The 17,594-nt window shown below is 40.1% G+C and overlaps 1 protein-coding gene across 15 annotated transcripts in view; it reads left to right on the top strand.

Moving 5' to 3' along the window:
* The window catches only part of PBRM1 (polybromo 1), a 64,175-nt gene that overhangs the window by 35,573 nt on the left and 11,008 nt on the right, over nucleotides 1–17,594 (top strand). For 13 of the 15 annotated variants that reach the window (XM_040569258.1, XM_040569253.1, XM_040569254.1 and 10 more), the window contains 9 exons: nucleotides 2,047–2,258; nucleotides 5,409–5,594; nucleotides 6,277–6,434; nucleotides 7,016–7,282; nucleotides 8,620–8,765; nucleotides 9,077–9,234; nucleotides 9,906–10,089; nucleotides 11,311–11,521; nucleotides 14,202–14,403. In XM_040569258.1, coding sequence (XP_040425192.1) covers nucleotides 2,047–2,258; nucleotides 5,409–5,594; nucleotides 6,277–6,434; nucleotides 7,016–7,282; nucleotides 8,620–8,765; nucleotides 9,077–9,234; nucleotides 9,906–10,089; nucleotides 11,311–11,521; nucleotides 14,202–14,403 — 1,724 coding nt within the window. Of the gene's footprint in view, nucleotides 1–2,046; nucleotides 2,259–5,408; nucleotides 5,595–6,276; nucleotides 6,435–7,015; nucleotides 7,283–8,619; nucleotides 8,766–9,076; nucleotides 9,235–9,905; nucleotides 10,090–11,310; nucleotides 11,522–14,201; nucleotides 14,404–17,452; nucleotides 17,590–17,594 lie in introns of those variants that run through there. The other 2 variants (XM_040569262.1, XM_040569263.1) reach the window with 2 other exon arrangements.

The following is a 17,594-nucleotide window of genomic DNA, read 5'->3' as shown; positions in this document are numbered from 1 at the left end:
AGAGGAGGGCCAGTGGCAAGTAGTTTTGGTCTCGAGCAGTTAGCTTTCATTTTTCTGCTATTTCAGGACTGGTATATACAGAAATACTGCTTTCAGGTAGACTATCAAACAAACTGACAGCAGACTAGCAGCTGGAGCGTGGCTGTCTGTGGTGCCGCTTGTTATGAGTAAGCACAGAAACCTATTGGTAAAGTGAAGTTTTGGTGGGCATCACGTATCCCATTGGTAGTAGGCAGTGTGCCTCATTCAGTTTTGATTAAAATACATCATGATTTTCTTGGAAGCATTCTCTTCTGGGTTTTGTTCTGGTTTGCTTCGCTTGCTTATATGGGTGTCTTTTTTTTGTTTGTTTTTTGCTTTTGAAATTATGTTTTAGAAGGTTAGGTATTTGCTAAGGGTTCCTGGATGTGCTGCAGCCAGATCAAAACTGCTTGTGAATGTTGGCATAGTCAGTGTTTTTGCATCTGTGCGACATTAACACTACTTAGTAGGTCCACATGAGATGGTTTTACATGTTGCACATGCAGGATAAAATCCTACACTAGCATGATAAATCTGCTTCCAGGAAAGATTTCATTGTTGTTTTTTTTATCAGGGAAGTCTTGGGTAGAAATGTGGGAGGCCTTTTCTAGAGCGAATGAGAGCAAGAATTATGGGAGCAAGTTACCTCTGTTTTACTGTACTGGAAAAGGATGGAGGCAGACTCTGAAGGAGAGTGACTGACCTTGCAATTTCCCTGATGTTTTCTGGCAATTTCCTTGTGAGCTGACAGAACCTGTTTACCTGGGTTATGTCAAGTAATTTTGTGTTCTTTTTGCTTTCACATTTTGTTAAAGAGACCGGCAGTACTTTCTGTTGCAAACTCCCTCTGTTAGTTTTCCACCTAGTGGTGGATTGTTAGATGATCCTCTAAATCAGGAGGTATATCTGAGTAGCCATCAAGCAGGCTGGTAGTGGTGATTGCTCTAATGTGCCTTTTGCCTCACCTTCACAGAGATTTTAAGTTTTGTAACTGGAAAGCTTTCAGAGAAGGCCATGGCCATTTTTAGCGAAGCACCTCTTCAGGTAAAAACAGCCCATGACTGCGCAGTGGTATTTGATTGGAAACTGTTCTCTTGGGTTGCAGAATATCATTGATATTGACACTGTTTCATTTTCCAGGACATGTAAACAGCCTCACAATCTCCTTCGCCCTAAAAATAGTTTTTCTTGCCATATGGAGAACTCTAACTCAAACACCAGTTAGACTGCTACTTGAATTCGGCCACTAATGTGATCAGAGGGCTGGAGCACCTCTCCTGTGCAGAAAGGTTGAGGGAACTGGGCTCGTTTAGCATGGAGAAGAGAAGGCTCCGAGGAGACCTCATTGTGGCCTTCCAGTACTTGAAGGGAGCGTATAAACAGGAGGGGGAACGCCTGTTTACGTGTGTTGATAGTGTTAGGACAAGGGGGAATGGTTTTAAACTAAGACGGGAGATTTAGGTTAGATATTAGGAGGAAGTTTTCCACTCAGAGGGTGGTGAGGCACTGGAACAGGTTGCCCAGGGAGGTTGTGGATGCCCCATCCCTGGAGGCATTCAAGGCCAGGCTGGATGTGGCTCTGGGCAGCCTGCTCTAGTGGTTGGCAACCCTGCCCAGAGCAGGGGGGTTGAAACCAGCTGATCTTTAAGGTCCTTTTCAACCCAGGCCATTCTATGATTCTATGAATTTGAAAAGTAGCACTAGTTGCACTTAATTTTTTAATTTTCATTTTGTAAATACCTTTTTTTAAGTGAAGGACAGACAGTGACAAGCAAGGTTTAGCCTTCTAGGCTTACCCTTTCAGTTTTAAGCTAGCAGCCAGGTTAGATGCTGAAAGGATCTGTGGTAGAGATCGTTTTACAAAAAGTCCATAGAGTAGCATGGTAAAGCATGATATAAAAAAAGCATTATTTGTTTAAATAGGAGTTTTGTCACAAAGTATGGTGGACAATGGTGTGTGTTTAAGATTTTGTTTGTGCACAAATTATGTTTCTGCCATGTTGTATTGTACCTACATTTGTACAGGACTGATTCAGAGATTTACGAGGATGCGGTTGAACTTCAGCAGTTCTTCATTAAAATTCGAGATGAACTTTGTAAAAATGGAGAGATTCTTCTGTCACCTGCTCTCAGCTATACCACCAAGCACCTTCACAATGATGTAGAAAAAGAAAAGAAGGAAAAGCTGCCCAAAGAAATAGAGGAGGATAAGCTCAAGAGAGAGGAGGAGAAGAGAGGTAATTATTTTCTGTTCATTAATATTAAAGGTATTGAGAAATATACTGATGTGTATTGTGTATGCTCTGCTGTTGCTGCAGCTTTATTTACTGAAGGGACCTTAATAGTCTCTCTGGTTCTCCACAAAGAGCCGTGTATTTTAAGGTTATGAGAGATGTATTTTATATTGATCCTTATCAGCCAGTCCAGATGGCTTTAAAACAGATGCATGTAGATACTAACCTTGTGTAAACTTGTCACTTGAACATACTGAGGTACCAGTAGTCTTATTCCAAAGATATTACAAAGGAAAAGAACATTTTTTGTTAGGGCTTTCTTTTGATAATAAGCTTAGCAATAGTTGTTGCAATGGACCTTTGAGTCGTTTCTTTTTTGGCAAATACCACTTTCCTTGATGTGCTGAAGGTATTATCTCTGATCACATTTTTAACGCTGCTAAAGAAATGGTATCAAAGTAAGCCTTTTGCATTTCTTACTTGGCTGCTGTGAGTGTGAAGAGGAGCAGGCTTTCAACATTTTGTAGGGTAAAAAACCTAATATGAAGGCCCTTTTTGTTTCACATATCCTGTTACTGTGCATATAATGGTTGTGGAGTATGTCAAGGGGAATGAATAAAGCTCTCTAATTGTTCCTTTCCATAGACAGGAACAAAGCTGTTAGCTCTTTGTCCTCTTTCTGACATGGTTTGTCTTTACATGTGGCACCAAGGTCAGCAGCAGTCAGCTGGTTGCTCCAACCAGTCTCAGTACTGTAAGGGGACAACAGCTGCGATGTGCTTTTTCTGTCTTCCTGTGATAGCTGAAAACCACAAAGAAAGCAGAAAGTGCCTTTCTGTAGGCTTCTGAGCTCAGTGCTGTCAGCATGTTCCTCTTCCCTTGCCTGAAGGGTTCAGTAAAACTCCTCTGAAGAAGTGGTTCCCAACCTTCAGCAGCAGAAAGGCGTCTGGCACAGCACAAAACACACTTAAACCTTTCAGTCACACTGGAAGTGTCAGAGGAGGCATCGGCTATCATGTGGCACTTCTGCATTGGCCGTTTAGAAACAGAAAGGAAGGAGGATCTCTTCTTTTTGTTCTGTGACTGGCACCTAGTACACTGGGTTCCCAATTCACAGCTGCAGGATTGTGGTGTTACTGCCATAAAGAACAGTGCATGCAGTGCATTAAACATTGACACTACATTGATAGCCAAAAAGCATTGCTAACATAGGCTATAGGCTCTTCAGAAGGGACAGGCAGCACAGAAGGGGCGGCGGTGTGTCTCTCTATATTAGAGTATTTTGATGATGTAGAACTCGAGGCTGGGAATGCTAAGGTTAAGTCCCTATGGGTTAGGATCAGTGGGAAGGCCAACAAGGCAGGCATCCTGGTGGGAGTGTCATCATGCAGCACTTGCAGGTCAGGCAACCAGGCGATCAGGCCCAGTCAGCATGGGTTTATGAAAGGCAAGTCCTGCTTGACGAACCTGATCTCCTTCTATGACAAAGTGACATGCTTAGTGGATGAGGGAAGGGCTGTGGATATGGTCTACCTTGACTTCAGTAAGGCTTTTGGCACAGTTCCCCACAGCATTCTCCTCAAGAAACTGGCTGCTCTTGGCTTGGACTGGCATACGCTTCGTTGGGTTAGAAACTGGCTGGGCAGCCGGGCCCAAAGAGTCATCGTGAGTGGAGTTAAATCCAGTTGGAGGCCGGTCACTAGTGGAGTCCCCCGGGGCTCAGTACTAGGGGCAGTTCTCTTTAATATCGTTATCGATGATCTGGATGAGGGCATTCAGTGCACCCTCAGTAACTTTGCAGACAACACCAAGTTAGGTGCGTGTGTCGATCTGCTCAAGGGTAGGAAGGCTCTGCAGGAGGATCTGGATAGGCTGGACCGATGGGCTGAGGCCAACTGTATGAAGTTCAACAAGGCCAAGTGCCGGGTCCTGCACCTGGGGTGCAACAACCCCAAGCAGCGCTACAGGCTGGGAGATGAGTGGTTGGAAAGCTGCCTGGCAGAGAAGGACCTGGGAGTATTGGTTGATAGGCAGCTGAATATGAGCCAGCAGTGTGCTCAGGTGGCCAAGAAGGCCAACAGCATCCTGGCTTGTATCAGAAACAGTGTGGCCAGCAGGTCTAGGGAAGTGATTGTCCCCCTGTACTCTGCTCTGGTGAGGCCGCACCTTGATTACTGTGTTCAGTTTTGGGCCCCTCGCTACAAGAAGGACATGGAGGTGCTCGAGCGAGCCCAGAGAAGGGCAACGAAGCTGGTGAGGGGTCTGGAGAACAAGTCTTAAGGGGAGTGGCTGAGGGAGCTGGGGTTGTTCATTCTGGAGAAGATGAGGCTCAGGGGCGACCTTATCGCACTCTACAGTTACCTTAAAGGAGGCTGTAGTGAGGTGGGGGTTGGTCTGTTCTCCCATGTGCCCGGTGATAGGAAGATGGGGAATGGGCTAAAGTTGTGCCAGGGGAGGTTTAGGTTGGATATTAGGAAGAACTTCTTTACTGAAAGGGTTGTTAGGCATTGGAATAGGCTGCCCAGGGAAGTGGTTGAGTCACCATCCCTGGAGGTCTTTAAAAGACGTTTAGAGCTTAGTGATATGGTTTAGTGGAGGACTTGTTAGTGTTAGGTCAGAGGTTGGACTAGATGATCTTGGAGGTCTCTTCCAACCTAAATGATTCTGTGATTCTGTGAACATGTGGTAATGCACTGGCTTGCAGCTGTCTTCCTTTTCTTTGTTTTTAACTGCACTTGCATATGCATTATGCTCAACACTACTAACAAAAATACTGTTTTATGTGCAAATAGTAGTAATTACTGTTTTAAAGTAATTGACTAAACAAAACTTCTGTGACTTAATTAATGGAGAGTGCTACATGAATGATTAAAAAGTTGATAGTTTGTTTCTAGTGTCCTTTTGCTCCTCTAGGAGAGACTCAATGGCTATGGCCACAAGTTACTGAAAGTTAAAGTGTATACTTAAAGCAGGTTGACACTTTCACTACCTATCTGAGTACATGCTTTAAGCCTGCATTCAATGCAAAGTCTTTTATTGTTTGTCACAGATGAGTGAGTTATCCAGCACTAAGCAAAGGGTAAAGGCATACACATCAGAAATCATGGTTAATAGGGCATTACTCAGGTCTATTTCCCTTGTTCTCGAAAACAGAAGCTGAAAAGAGTGAAGATTCCTCTGGCTCAGCTGGATTGTCAAATTTGCATCGGACCTACAGCCAGGATTGCAGCTTCAAGAACAGCATGTACCATGTAGGAGATTATGTCTATGTGGAGCCTGCTGAAGCCAACTTGCAACCTCACATAGTCTGTATTGAGAGGCTGTGGGAAGATTCTGCTGGTAAGGATGCCTTTGGTATAGAAAGACAAACAGTGAAACTTCTTACATCTTCCAATCTGAGCCCTGTCTGTGTAGATGTTAATCATTGCATTTGCAAAATTCTGCATGGACTGATGAGTATTGTTGATTGTTTCTGAGTTGCTTTGTCCTGAAAGAACTTTACTAACCTAAAGTTCTTGGATCAACACATGCTTTCTTGTTCTTCTTCACTACCCACCCCTAAATTGTAAGCATCCCAAAGAATAGGCTCTTTGAATGAGTGGAATGTGGAATGAGCATCTTTTTCTATGCTAACAGAAATTTCTGAACCAAAGTTGGGTGCATTTAACTGCAAATGTTGGAAGCCATTTGAAGATTTATAAGTAAGTTGCAGACTGTGTTTCCCATAAGCATTTGGTTCTGCAGAACCTGAATCATCAAAATAGAGAAGGAACTGGTTTCCTTGGAAAAAAGGCAGTTTGCAGGATTTCTAAGTAATCTAGTTTTCCTCACCTGAAACAGTCAAGGAATCTTTTCCTGTTTTAAACAAGTAAAGTTTGCTCTCTGTATAAATTACTATGTGGCTATTTGATAAATAAAACAATCTGTAGTTGGTTTTGCTTATTTGTGCACTAGAGAATACACCTTTTTAGATCTTTTCCTTTCTCCCCTCCCCTTTTTTGTCTTTTTTTTTTTTTTTAAGGAGAGAAATGGCTGTATGGCTGTTGGTTTTATCGACCAAATGAAACATTTCATCTTGCAACACGGAAGTTCTTGGAGAAAGAGGTTTTTAAAAGTGACTATTACAATAAAGTTCCAGTTAGCAAAATTTTGGGCAAATGCGTGGTCATGTTCGTTAAGGTGAGAAACTCTTTGGACTAATGGGTTAAACAACTAATATTCTCTATGCTATTTTTTTGAAGAGGTGTAGATATTATAAGTTGTATGCATTCTACTAACACATATAAAAAAGGACTTGTTCTTATGTTCTATTTGTAGTCTTCATTTGCTTCGTGAGCTTCGTAGTTCATCCAAGTGATGATGATTTCCAATGCTGGCTGCTTTATAGAATCATTTATTTATTAAATACTTAGCTAATGCGTTTTTCAGAGCATATAGTAGAAAAATTGCAGGTAATTTCTTAAAGGTTGCCATAAAACCATGTAGGTTTAGGGCTGAGGGAAGCTTAAGCAGTGTGGAGTACTGGAAAGAGGATAAAGTCTTTCCTCTCTGTCCCAAGTTTGATTCCACATTTTTCTTGTCAAACTCTAAAAGAAAAAGTCAGCAGAGAGACTTTATCAGTCTAAAAATGTTTCTGATAAATGCACAGAAAAAAATGGGGCGTGTCAGAGGGAGCCCACCATGTCTTTGGTGGGGGTTTGGGGAGGTGGATATATTGCTGAAATATTTCATCTAAAAATGTAATTCTCTTCATTCTGCAGGAGTATTTTAAACTGTGTCCTGAAAACTTTAGAGATGAGGATGTCTATGTATGTGAGTCACGTTATTCTGCAAAGACAAAATCTTTCAAAAAAATTAAACTGTGGACTATGCCTGTAAGCTCTGTAAGATTTGTCCCACGAGATGTGCCCCTCCCTGTGGTCCGTGTTGCTTCTGTGTTTGCTAATACAGACAAAGCAGAGGAGGAGAAACAATCTGAAACATTAGAGGACAGTAAGGTGGGAGAAAGTATTCTTCATCTTGAAAAGGTATGCAAGATAATAAGATGAGCATTTGGTGTGTTTGACAGATAAAGAATGACGAAATGTGAGCCCTCAGGACCAAGGTTTCACGGACACATCCAGACACAAAAATAGATAAATACAATATTTGTTATAAATTATTATACATAAAGTACATAGATAGAAACAAAACATTCATAGAGTAAACAAAAAATGAAATGTGTACCTGTGTGCTAAGTTTTACAAATGTTTTCTTGTGATCATGTTAAGGATTGTTTGGTTTTTTTCTTTACTGCTCTAGAAAAAAATTACATTTCAACTGAAAAGTTTGTATTCCTACAGTATCAGTGGGGCTAAAAGTCTGATTTTAGCTCACAGAGATGCTTTATTATGTAGTGTTTCAGTAAAATTGTCAGTAGCTAGGCAGCAGCAAGCAATACATAATATAATATTCTTTGTGACCTACTTATGGTTAATAACTGAACAGTTTATTTTCAAAATGCGTAAAAATATTTGTGGCCAACCTACTAGGCAAAATGTTTTTTATTGTGTTCAGAGTTATAAGATAAATTGATTTATTTAAATACATTTAATTGCAATAAATGTAATTAAATTTATATAAAATAATTTTAGTCATAACTCTACTTACATTCTGAGTACTTTTAACAGAACCTCAGAATAGAAAACCGAGCACACTCATTGTCAGTTTTAATCAGACGCTTAGTATATAGTACTGCGTCATGACAAAGGAAGGAATTCTCTCTACCAAGAGAAGGAAAACTTGTGAGATCTTTTCCTGCCACACGTTGAGGGGGATATCCTACGTTTTCAATGGCTTTCTGTAATCTGAACTAAAAGGTCAATTGAGGCAATGAGTTTTAACTAAAAAGTAAGAAATATAACAAATTATGTGATTTTTGTACTCAATATATATATGGAGTAGTCATATTATTGTGTATGAGAAATGAATTATTAAATTTTTATGTATCTTAACTTGGCCAAATACTTATTCTTGCCTTCTAAAGTTTCTGCTGTGCTTTAAAACAAGCCATCAAAATAGGCAGATGAGGCTTCAAAGTCAATAAATTTGAAGAAATAGAACAAAAAAGGATCTGGGAATTGCTGGCAAAATTACAGCTTTGATTGCGAAATAGGAAGGCTTGCACCATACTTGGAGGATATCTGTGGCTTGTATATTTCATTTTTAAATTCTAAGGCCCCTCATTTTTTGCGTTTACAGGTCTTTTTGCTATTTGCCTATTATTGGTGATATAAAGAAAAGTCTGTTTTACTTGCACGTGGCATCACTTCATGTGTTTGGTTTTCCTTCTTCCACAAGTTTCTAAGTGTGTATTCTTCTGCAGGACAAAGAAGATGTTCCAGTAGAAATGTCCAATGGAGAACCTGGTTGTCATTACTTTGAACAGCTCTGTTATAATGATATGTGGCTTAAGGTCGGAGACTGTGTCTTCATAAAATCGCATGGGTTAGTGCGACCTCGGGTAGGAAGGTAGGTGCAACTTCATTTTTGCAGATTGTGTCTATAAAAATACCTTGGACAAAAGACTGTCTTATTGCAACAGGTATGAAGGAGGATGGGAGAAAATCTCCTGAATGGAACTAGAAGTTAAAAGTTCTTAATAGGCTGAGGTGGAAGTTTATCAGCCTGGTTTTAAAAAAGTGACGGTAGTACAATTGGAATAGGCTGTACTTTTTTACTCATTCCATACCCACAGTCTTCCTGAACAAGTCAGTACGTCCAACTGACTCATTAGGAGGGATGGCCTTTCATTTATGTCAGTGGTTTGTTTTTCTTTCTAGAATTGAAAAGATGTGGGTGCGAGATGGAGCTGCATATTTCTTTGGTCCAATCTTTATCCATCCTGAAGAAACTGAACATGAACCAACTAAAATGTTCTACAAGAAGGAAGTGTTTTTAAGTAACTTGGAGGAGACCTGTCCTATGACTTGCATTTTGGGTAATTATTAACAGCTTTAAATCCAATGGGAGATTCTCATTCTGTACATTTAAAAAAAACAAAAAACAAAAAACTGAAGTGATTTCTAGTGACGGGTTGGCTAGACTCCAAATTCATACTGAGCGAATGAGGAGAGATTATTCAATCTATTTCTACTATGCATTCTTGTTTCTAGGACCTGCAGTGAGGTTTTTTACGATGAGGAAGCTTTCGTAAAATAAGGGAATTACACATGAATGAAAGCAAACATTTTCTGCAGTCAGAGAACAGAAAAATCCATTATTCTAGTATGTTAACTGGAAAGTCAATCGAGAAGGAAGCTGAATTTTTTTTTAAAATAAGATGCTATTATGTACTTTCTGTACATCTTAACTACATATATTCTGTAGTTAAGATGCTGTGCTAAATATCATTAACAGACTTGTGATAATTGTTTTTGTTAAAGAACAAAAAAACAGAAGTTAAGAAATGAAATCCAAACTGCATTCAGTTGCTGTGGGTTTCTCATGAGTGACGTTATTTAATACGGGTGTCAATTGATGTATTTTCTGTAGTTGATCTAAATACTGGGTTGATACTTATGTGACCAGCGAAAATGTGAGTTTCCAGACTTTTTGTAAAATGTCCGCAAATGTGGTTGCCTTCTTAACCAGCTCGTTTCATTTCTGCAGGAAAGTGTGCTGTTCTATCGTTCAAGGACTTCCTCTCCTGCAGGCCAACAGAAATTTCTGAAAATGATGTTTTTCTTTGTGAGAGCCGCTACAATGAAAGTGATAAACAAATGAAGAAATTTAAGGGGCTCAAGAGGTTTTCACTTTCTGCAAAAGTTGTCGATGATGAAATATACTATTTTAGGTAAAAATGGTATGGGAATAGGGGAGTCACCTGAGCACTCTTCTGAATTGTGGTGAATTAACCCAGTTAGCAGCTAAGCCCCCATCCAGCCACTTCCTCACTCCCCTCAGAGGCATGGGGGAGAGAATCAGAAGGGTAAAAGCAAGAGAAACTTGCAGGTTAAGATAAAGATGGTACAATTTTTGAAGCAAAGCAAAATAAAGAATTCACTACTTCATCTTGGCTGGCAGATGTTTAGCTACTTTCTGAAAGCAGGGCATCAGCACAAGCTATGTTTATTTTGGAAGACAAATACCATAGCCTCAGATGCCCCCCCCGCCCCCCCCCCCTTCTCCAACTTTCCCCCAGCTTTTATGATGTTACATGATATAGCAATGCTGCTTTGGTCAGTTGGGGTTAGCTATCCTGGCTGTGTCCCCTCCCAGCTTTTTGCCCGCTCCCAGCCAACTCAATGTGGGGGAGTGGAGTGGGGAAAAAAAAGGTCTTGACAGTGTGATAATGTGACACAGTTTAGCAAGAGCTAAAACGTGTGTGTTATCAACACTGTTTTGGTCACCAATCCAAAAAGCAGCACCACACAGGCTGTCATGATAAAAATTGACTCCATCCCAGGCAGACCCAGTACATACATAAAAGTCACTGTTGTAGAAGGTGAAATTTGGTTGTATGTTTTTTAAAAGGTTTGAGGAAGAAGTCCAAATATTTTTTTTCACAGTCTTAATACCAGCAGATGTTTACTTTTTTCTTCTCCTGACTTCAGTGAAACTTGTCACTTTTTCAGATTAGGAGGTTAGTAGCTCTTGGACATTGTTAAAATACCCGAGTCCTCAGTATGGGTAACAACTAGCTTTCCAGTTGGTGAATATAATATTAATCAAAATATTAATTTCTAACTAAAGAAAAATGTAAAACCTAAGGAAGTTGTGCTGTTAACTGCCTTCTATTGCAGAGATGAATTATTTGCTGCATTGAAATTGCCTTCTAACTCATAAAATAAAATTTCTTCCAACAAATGACTGAAATAAAACACTGACTGTGGATACTGAATGATTTCTGCTCAGTGTTCTGAAAGAAAGCACAGGCATATCCTAAGTCACCATTGTTTCCATGTTGTTCAGTCACATAAGAAGAAAAGTTGGTTTCCTCTTCAGAATATTTGCTGTGTCCTGTGAAGTATGAATACGTTCTCATCTGCTTTTTTCTTCTTCCTCTAACCTTCAGAAAACCCATAGTTCCTCAGAAGGAACCATCTCCACTTCTGGAGAAGAAGATCCAGCAGCTAGAAGCAAAATTTGCTGAGTTGGAAGGAGGTGATGAGGACATAGAAGAGATGGGAGAAGAGGAAGGTGACATCACTGAAACACCTTCTATGCCTCAGCTTCAGACCCCATTAGCTAGTGAATTGGATATAATGCCTTATACTCCACCACAGGTAAAAATCTTTGAGAGACCTTTAAACCTTTGTATTCCTCATTCTTTCCTCAACGCACATAAAAAGAACAGTAATGTTTTATCACAGAACAGATTTATATTTCAGTTTACTGGTCTGTAGAGTAATTACACAGAACAGTTTTAGCATATCCAATATGATATCCATGTTGTAATGTTTAAGTCCATTAAAATATTTTAAAGGAACCATCATTCAGCTTAGGTAAATCTTGTAGGGTATTGTTTGTATTGGGACAGTCTTTCAGGGCTTTCAGGGTAACTGCTGAGAAATAAGACTCAATGGAAATATCCAGCGTGTATGTGTATACCTTCAGACAGATGTGAACTCTGAAGTCTAGAAATTGAAGTGGGAAAAAAAAAAATAAGAAAGAAATGAAAAGAATCAATAGCAGTGTATTCTAAGAGGTGAAGGATGATTCACAAGTATCCCCTTGCAGATTCCTCATGCTGCTGATTTGGAAATAAGAGGCATGTTGTGTCTGAGCTGGCATTCAAAGCACAATTTAACTTTGACAGAGAGATAACTAACACACAGCACAGAAAGAAACTGTCTTCTTCAGCCCAGCATAATTGTTCTATTTATGTCCCCTTTGAAAAGTGTCATTTTAAACAGAGCTCCCAGGTAAAAGGCATGTGTTTGCTTCGTGTTCTCTTAAATGTATGCAATTTTATCTAAAAAATGATTAAAACTCCTAAGTTCTTTTTACCCTTTTTTCCTGATAACAGAAGAAGCATTTACTGCACCTGAGAATAAAAGGAATAAAAGGAGACAAGACGATTGAATACGTGGTGTTGTGGGGCTTGACAAATAGGTGAATGCTATTCTCCTGCTGCAGTTTGCTGTAAAGCAGGAAGTAGAACCTAAGAAAGAAAAACATGTGGAACTTTGTTTTTTTTACTTTAGCGATATGGCTGAGAAAAGGCATTGAAGAGGATCCTGGTTTATTTCTTCTCATAACACATCTAATCTGTTATGCAGTTATCTGCCTCAAAGGGACAAGATTATGTTAAAAATTGTCTTGTCTTACAAGAGATGTAAAATAATGGAAAAATAAGAATTCTGAGCTCAGTTTTCATAAAAATTCTCAAAGTCCTGCTTTCCCTTTCAAACCAATGAGTAGGCCTTTATGTTACGTGACCACATGTATAGTTGGATTTACCTGTTTCTGAATTGAGAACTCTTCACCTGCCAGTGTGAGCTTCCCTGAGAACCTAGGATGTGTTGTACATACAGTTTGTCATACCAGAACCTGTGTGGGTTTTTTCCCCCATCACAGAGACAAACCTAGAAGACTTCCTTCCAAAAAGCCAAATATTGTCTGTAGGCTCACGATGAAAACATTGAGGGTAGATTGCCATTTGAAAATGAGTACAATGAAGCCTGGAATAACACACCAGCATGCCTCAGTTTATCCACTGCCTGGCTTATGTTAATGAGTAAGACATTTAGAAAGCTTTGGTGTAGCTGAAGCTTTGTATGTAGCTGGGAGATGAGTGTTGGACAGTTGGGCTTAGAGCGGCAAATAAACAAAGTAATATGGCCAGGACTTTCAGGATAGGAAGAGAACAACTGCATATATTTTTCTTTCCTCTTCGCCCCTTCCCCCCAAGTATTTGGAAACAGTTATACTCTTCAAGATGTGAGAAATTTGTAGCGCTCAAGATACGAGGAAGTCCTTTTGAGGGTTTCAGTATGCTGATGTGTTTGTGGGCCTTATTGGCCAGCGAATGGGTGAATTATGGTCTCCCATACATCACATGCAGGTGGCATCTCAGTGGTTGTCAGAAGAGTTTAAGTATTGGTGGCTGGAAATGTCAAGGAGCTCTCAACAGGAGCAGCCAGGGTGGGAAGAGCAAAGGAGCAGATCTTGGATATAACAGAGTATTTGTTGCTCATCAGCACACAGGTGGGGATGTGAACCTGTTGTGCAGGTGATAGTGATCAGCAAAATCGGGCTTTGCTTTTTTTTCAGGGAGAAATGGGTACTTATGGAATGGGAGAGGAACTCTAGAGGGAAAGGAAAGTCTGGCAGGCAAAATAGAGAGCACTTAGGAATGAGAAGACTGTAGGATAGAGGACAAGGAGGTGGGAGTTGCAAAGGCCCGGGAATAAATGTGAAAGCAATTCCCTAAAATCTGCGATGCAAATAAAATCTTCTACTTCTACTTGTGTTGGCAATATTTCTGAGCAGCATAACGGATGACGTCTGTGATAGCAGCACAATTACTATTATTCTTTTGGCATTCTAAATAGTCACTTACTTGCTGCTCAGCCCTTCTGAGTCCTCTCGGTTAGTTTGGAATGATTTCAGCTAATAGTAATCGTTCTGTGCTGTGTTTCTGCACACTTTTTGAAGCCTCTGTTATAAGGTTGGCTTTATGTCTGGAAGGGTTAAAAAGCATCAGATCATTGTGTTTTGCTTTCTGTTTTTGTTGTGGTTGTGTTTTTTTTCCACCTGTGTACATTCTGTAAATGTGTGCTTGTCCTGCATTGGTAGGAGATGCAATCTCTCTTTGGGGGCTGTAAAGTTGAATGGGCCTTGTACAGATATATACAAGAGGAATTTGGGAATATTTTTACATTTCTTACAGCTTTGATTTTTTTTTAATGTCAAGAAACTTCTCTGTCATATGCTTCTGGTCTTAACTGCTTTTTCTCACAGTCCACTCCCAAGTCTGTTAAGGGCAGCACCAAGAAGGAGGGATCAAAAAGGAAGATCAACATGAGTGGTTACATCTTATTTAGCAGTGAGATGAGAGCTGTGATTAAAGCTCAGCACCCAGACTATTCCTTTGGAGAGCTCAGCAGGCTTGTAGGAACTGAATGGAGAAACTTGGAAGCAACAAAGAAAGCAGAATATGAAGGTAAATAAAAACTAAAATGCTAAACTCTTTTTTACACTTTTTCTCTTTGAACATGTTCGTTGTTATTACTCAGATGACCAGTTTTATAAAAGGAAGTAGTTATGTTTGTGTTCTGGACGTGCCTTAAAGAGGAGTTCATATTGAGAGATGACTGAAGAGGAGCAAAGAGCATGTTTAAGTTATGTAGTCTACAACTGATAATTTAAATATCTTTGCCACAAATAATCAAATGAACAAAAAAGAAATGGGGAAGAATTAGAAGTAAAAGGGCTTGAAGCCCTAGTGCTGGAAGTCAGCTGGAAAAATGGCTTGTAAAAGTTTCTGTATGGGAGGACATGGAGGGGGCAGCAAGAAAGGGAACTTTTGGACAAGAAGCTCTTCAGAGCTGTGTTACCAGGTAAGAAAGCATATAATAGAGCAGAAAAAAAGTTTCTCAGTTAACTGTACTGAGAGTCTGAAAGAGCTTTGGTAGAATAAAATCAGGGATACAGACTCTGTTATACTGTAAATGTGACCTGTTGCTCAGTCTCAGTATTAACTGTTGTAACTGATTTTGTTGAGAGATTTCATATCCTGAATTAAGCCAAGAAACATTTCATAGGGATGAGGTACTTTCAAAAGACCTCTCTCTCTCTCTCTCTCTCTCTCTCTCTCTCTCTCTCTCTCTCTCTCTCTCTTTCTCTCGTTTTCCTACTGATACTGTTTGTTGTGTTTCGGCTTTATTTGACCAAAAATCAAAATGCAGAAGATCCGTAACAGCAGGCCCTATCCGAGCCAAACAGAGTAGCTTGACATCCAGAGTTACTGTTTCAGTTAATGTCTCAACATTTCCAATATAAAGCCCAGTTTTTAAGCAACTGTTACAATTTTATTGGATAGGAAAGTTTCAACCCCTTAGAAAGGTATTCTCCGGTTAAGTTATAACGTTACTTTTTAACAGTGAGGATGATAGCTTTTTTGCATGCTTATAGCCTAGAGGCCACTCTGATACTCAAACGGGAGGTTTGTCTTGTGCTTTACACCCTCAGCCTCCTCAGTCCTTTCTGAACTTGCAGTAGTACCTCTTTGCAGTTCTGGAGGGTTCAGCACCATCACGAGTGAGTTGTCTTTGCAAATGTTGTGAAGGGAAATGGTAACACTCTTATGTTGTGAAAGTACTAGGGCCTTACTTTTTTCCTGTTGTAGTTTCCGATTACACCAGCGTAGGTGCATGTGGTATCTTTTATTGACAGGCCCCTCCTTGCAGCCTAACTCGAGCAGTAGGACGGCTAGCATGTCATCCCTTCTGGCCTTGAGCAGTGTGATGCTCACACTTCCACTGTAACCTAACAGTAGCAACAGTGTCTGTCCCCTGTGTTAACGATATTCAGAATGCTTCCATTTTAACCCTCCTTATCCTTAAAATTTTCCAAAGCTTTTGAGTCTCGGACTGCAGCTTTTCCAGCTTGGTGTCTGCCTAGGACTAGGCTTGCTTTTATTTGTTTTGGAGGGGTCGGGATGGGGTTACAAAGCATCCAAACTGTTTACTCATTACCATGCTTGAAAGGAGAGAAACTCCACTCCTTCCCGTGTGACAAGTCAAAATTCATGTGCTCTGTAGCGTGGACACTGCACCAGGGAGCAGGGAACTGGCATGGTTTGACACTTGGATGGAAAAGTGCCTTTCCGTGCTTTGGCAATAGAGCAGTCTGCATTTTTTATTCATTTTGACCCACTGAAAATTTCATTTGTTATATGTGCAGGGTAGTAGCTGGGTTTTAGCAGCATTAATCAAAGAACAGGCTGTGTTGAAAATGCCCGTACGGCTAACTGTACTGTGGAAACTCCTTAAAATAAAATAAAGTAATACGTGGGGTTTGAGGCAAAGGCCTGTCCTAAGGTGAAGCTTTGTTCAAAGCAGGATGTCTCTTTCCTGTCTCTTGAGATGTGTTGGAAATGACTTTTGAATGATCTCAAGTCCTAGCCTAAATGATTTGGGGTTAGGCTCAATGAGTATTAAGGTGAATGTTCGAGGCTGAACTTTCGGACACCCCCTTCGGTTCCCTCTGGCAGTGTTGTTCCATCTGTTAGTTCAGTGGCAGTCACAACATGGACAGACAAGGTAACGCTCAAGTGTTGTCCTACATCAGGTCCTTCTTCAAGTCTGAAGTCTGATAAAACTGAATGCTTAACAGTAACCTCTCATTCACCGGGGTATCTCCAGAACTTTTGCTTTTGGCTTTTGTCTGACCTTTTTTTTTTTTTTTTTTTTTTTTTTAACTGGCCAACAGTAGGTGAGAGTCAGAACAACTACTTCATCTTTTCCCTAAACGCTTGCTCTGGTCTTAAGATGATTATCTCCTCTTTCTACTTCAGGATCTATCTTTAAACGTCTCCTGTATTTTGTGCATATGAGTTGCCTATAGTAAATTTAGGAGTTTCTGTGTGTTGTCATCTCTTCCTGAAATGACAGGAGTGAAAAGGAGGGAAATGCCTTTGAAATAAAACTGGTCTTTCAGTGTATGGATGCTGTGCTAGATGCTGCACAAACGAGTCCTACAGAAGACTAATGCGTGATATATGTTTGCAGTCATATACTGGAAAAAGTGTCTAACGTTGGCAGGATGCATTCATAACTTTATCTCCTTGATGAACTTCTTAGCCTTGTTTGACAGAGGACCTTGATTGCTGTTTTAGTGGCAGTTTTCATCTTCCACCAGCTGCAAGAAAACTTCTAGTCCTGCATTCACTGTTGTTAAAATTTGCTGGAGATGTATGCTGCATTCGTTTATCCTTTGTTGTTCCTCATTGCGTCAGTAAGAGACGATGTTCAGAGTGAACAAATCAGCAACTTGCATGCCCTAAAAGCATCTTCAGTGGGCATTCGGTATATCTTCTTTTTTGTTCGCTTGTTTGTTTTTTTTTGTTGTTGTTTTTTTTTGGGGGGTGGGGGTGTTTTTTTTGTTTGTTTGTTTGTTTTCTTTCTTCTTCCCATGACCCTTTGTCCTTCTCTTAATATAAAATTGTCCTCTGGTCAGATTCCCCTGCAGTAGATCTTTTGTTCTTGCAGTCACAGTGAGAAACTTGATTGAGATAATGACCAGATTCATCGTACAAAGGACACACATGACCTCCAGTGAGCAGCACAATGTGAGTTAGACATCTTCAGCAAAAAAAAAAAAAAAGCTCAGAGGGGACCAAAATGGGGAAAA

Source organism: Cygnus olor, chromosome 10 (assembly GCF_009769625.2).
Source record: "Cygnus olor isolate bCygOlo1 chromosome 10, bCygOlo1.pri.v2, whole genome shotgun sequence".
Lineage (NCBI taxonomy): Eukaryota > Metazoa > Chordata > Aves > Anseriformes > Anatidae > Cygnus > Cygnus olor.
The sequence above is the reverse complement of the archived record's forward strand: the minus strand, read 5'-3'. Positions and strand labels throughout refer to the sequence as shown.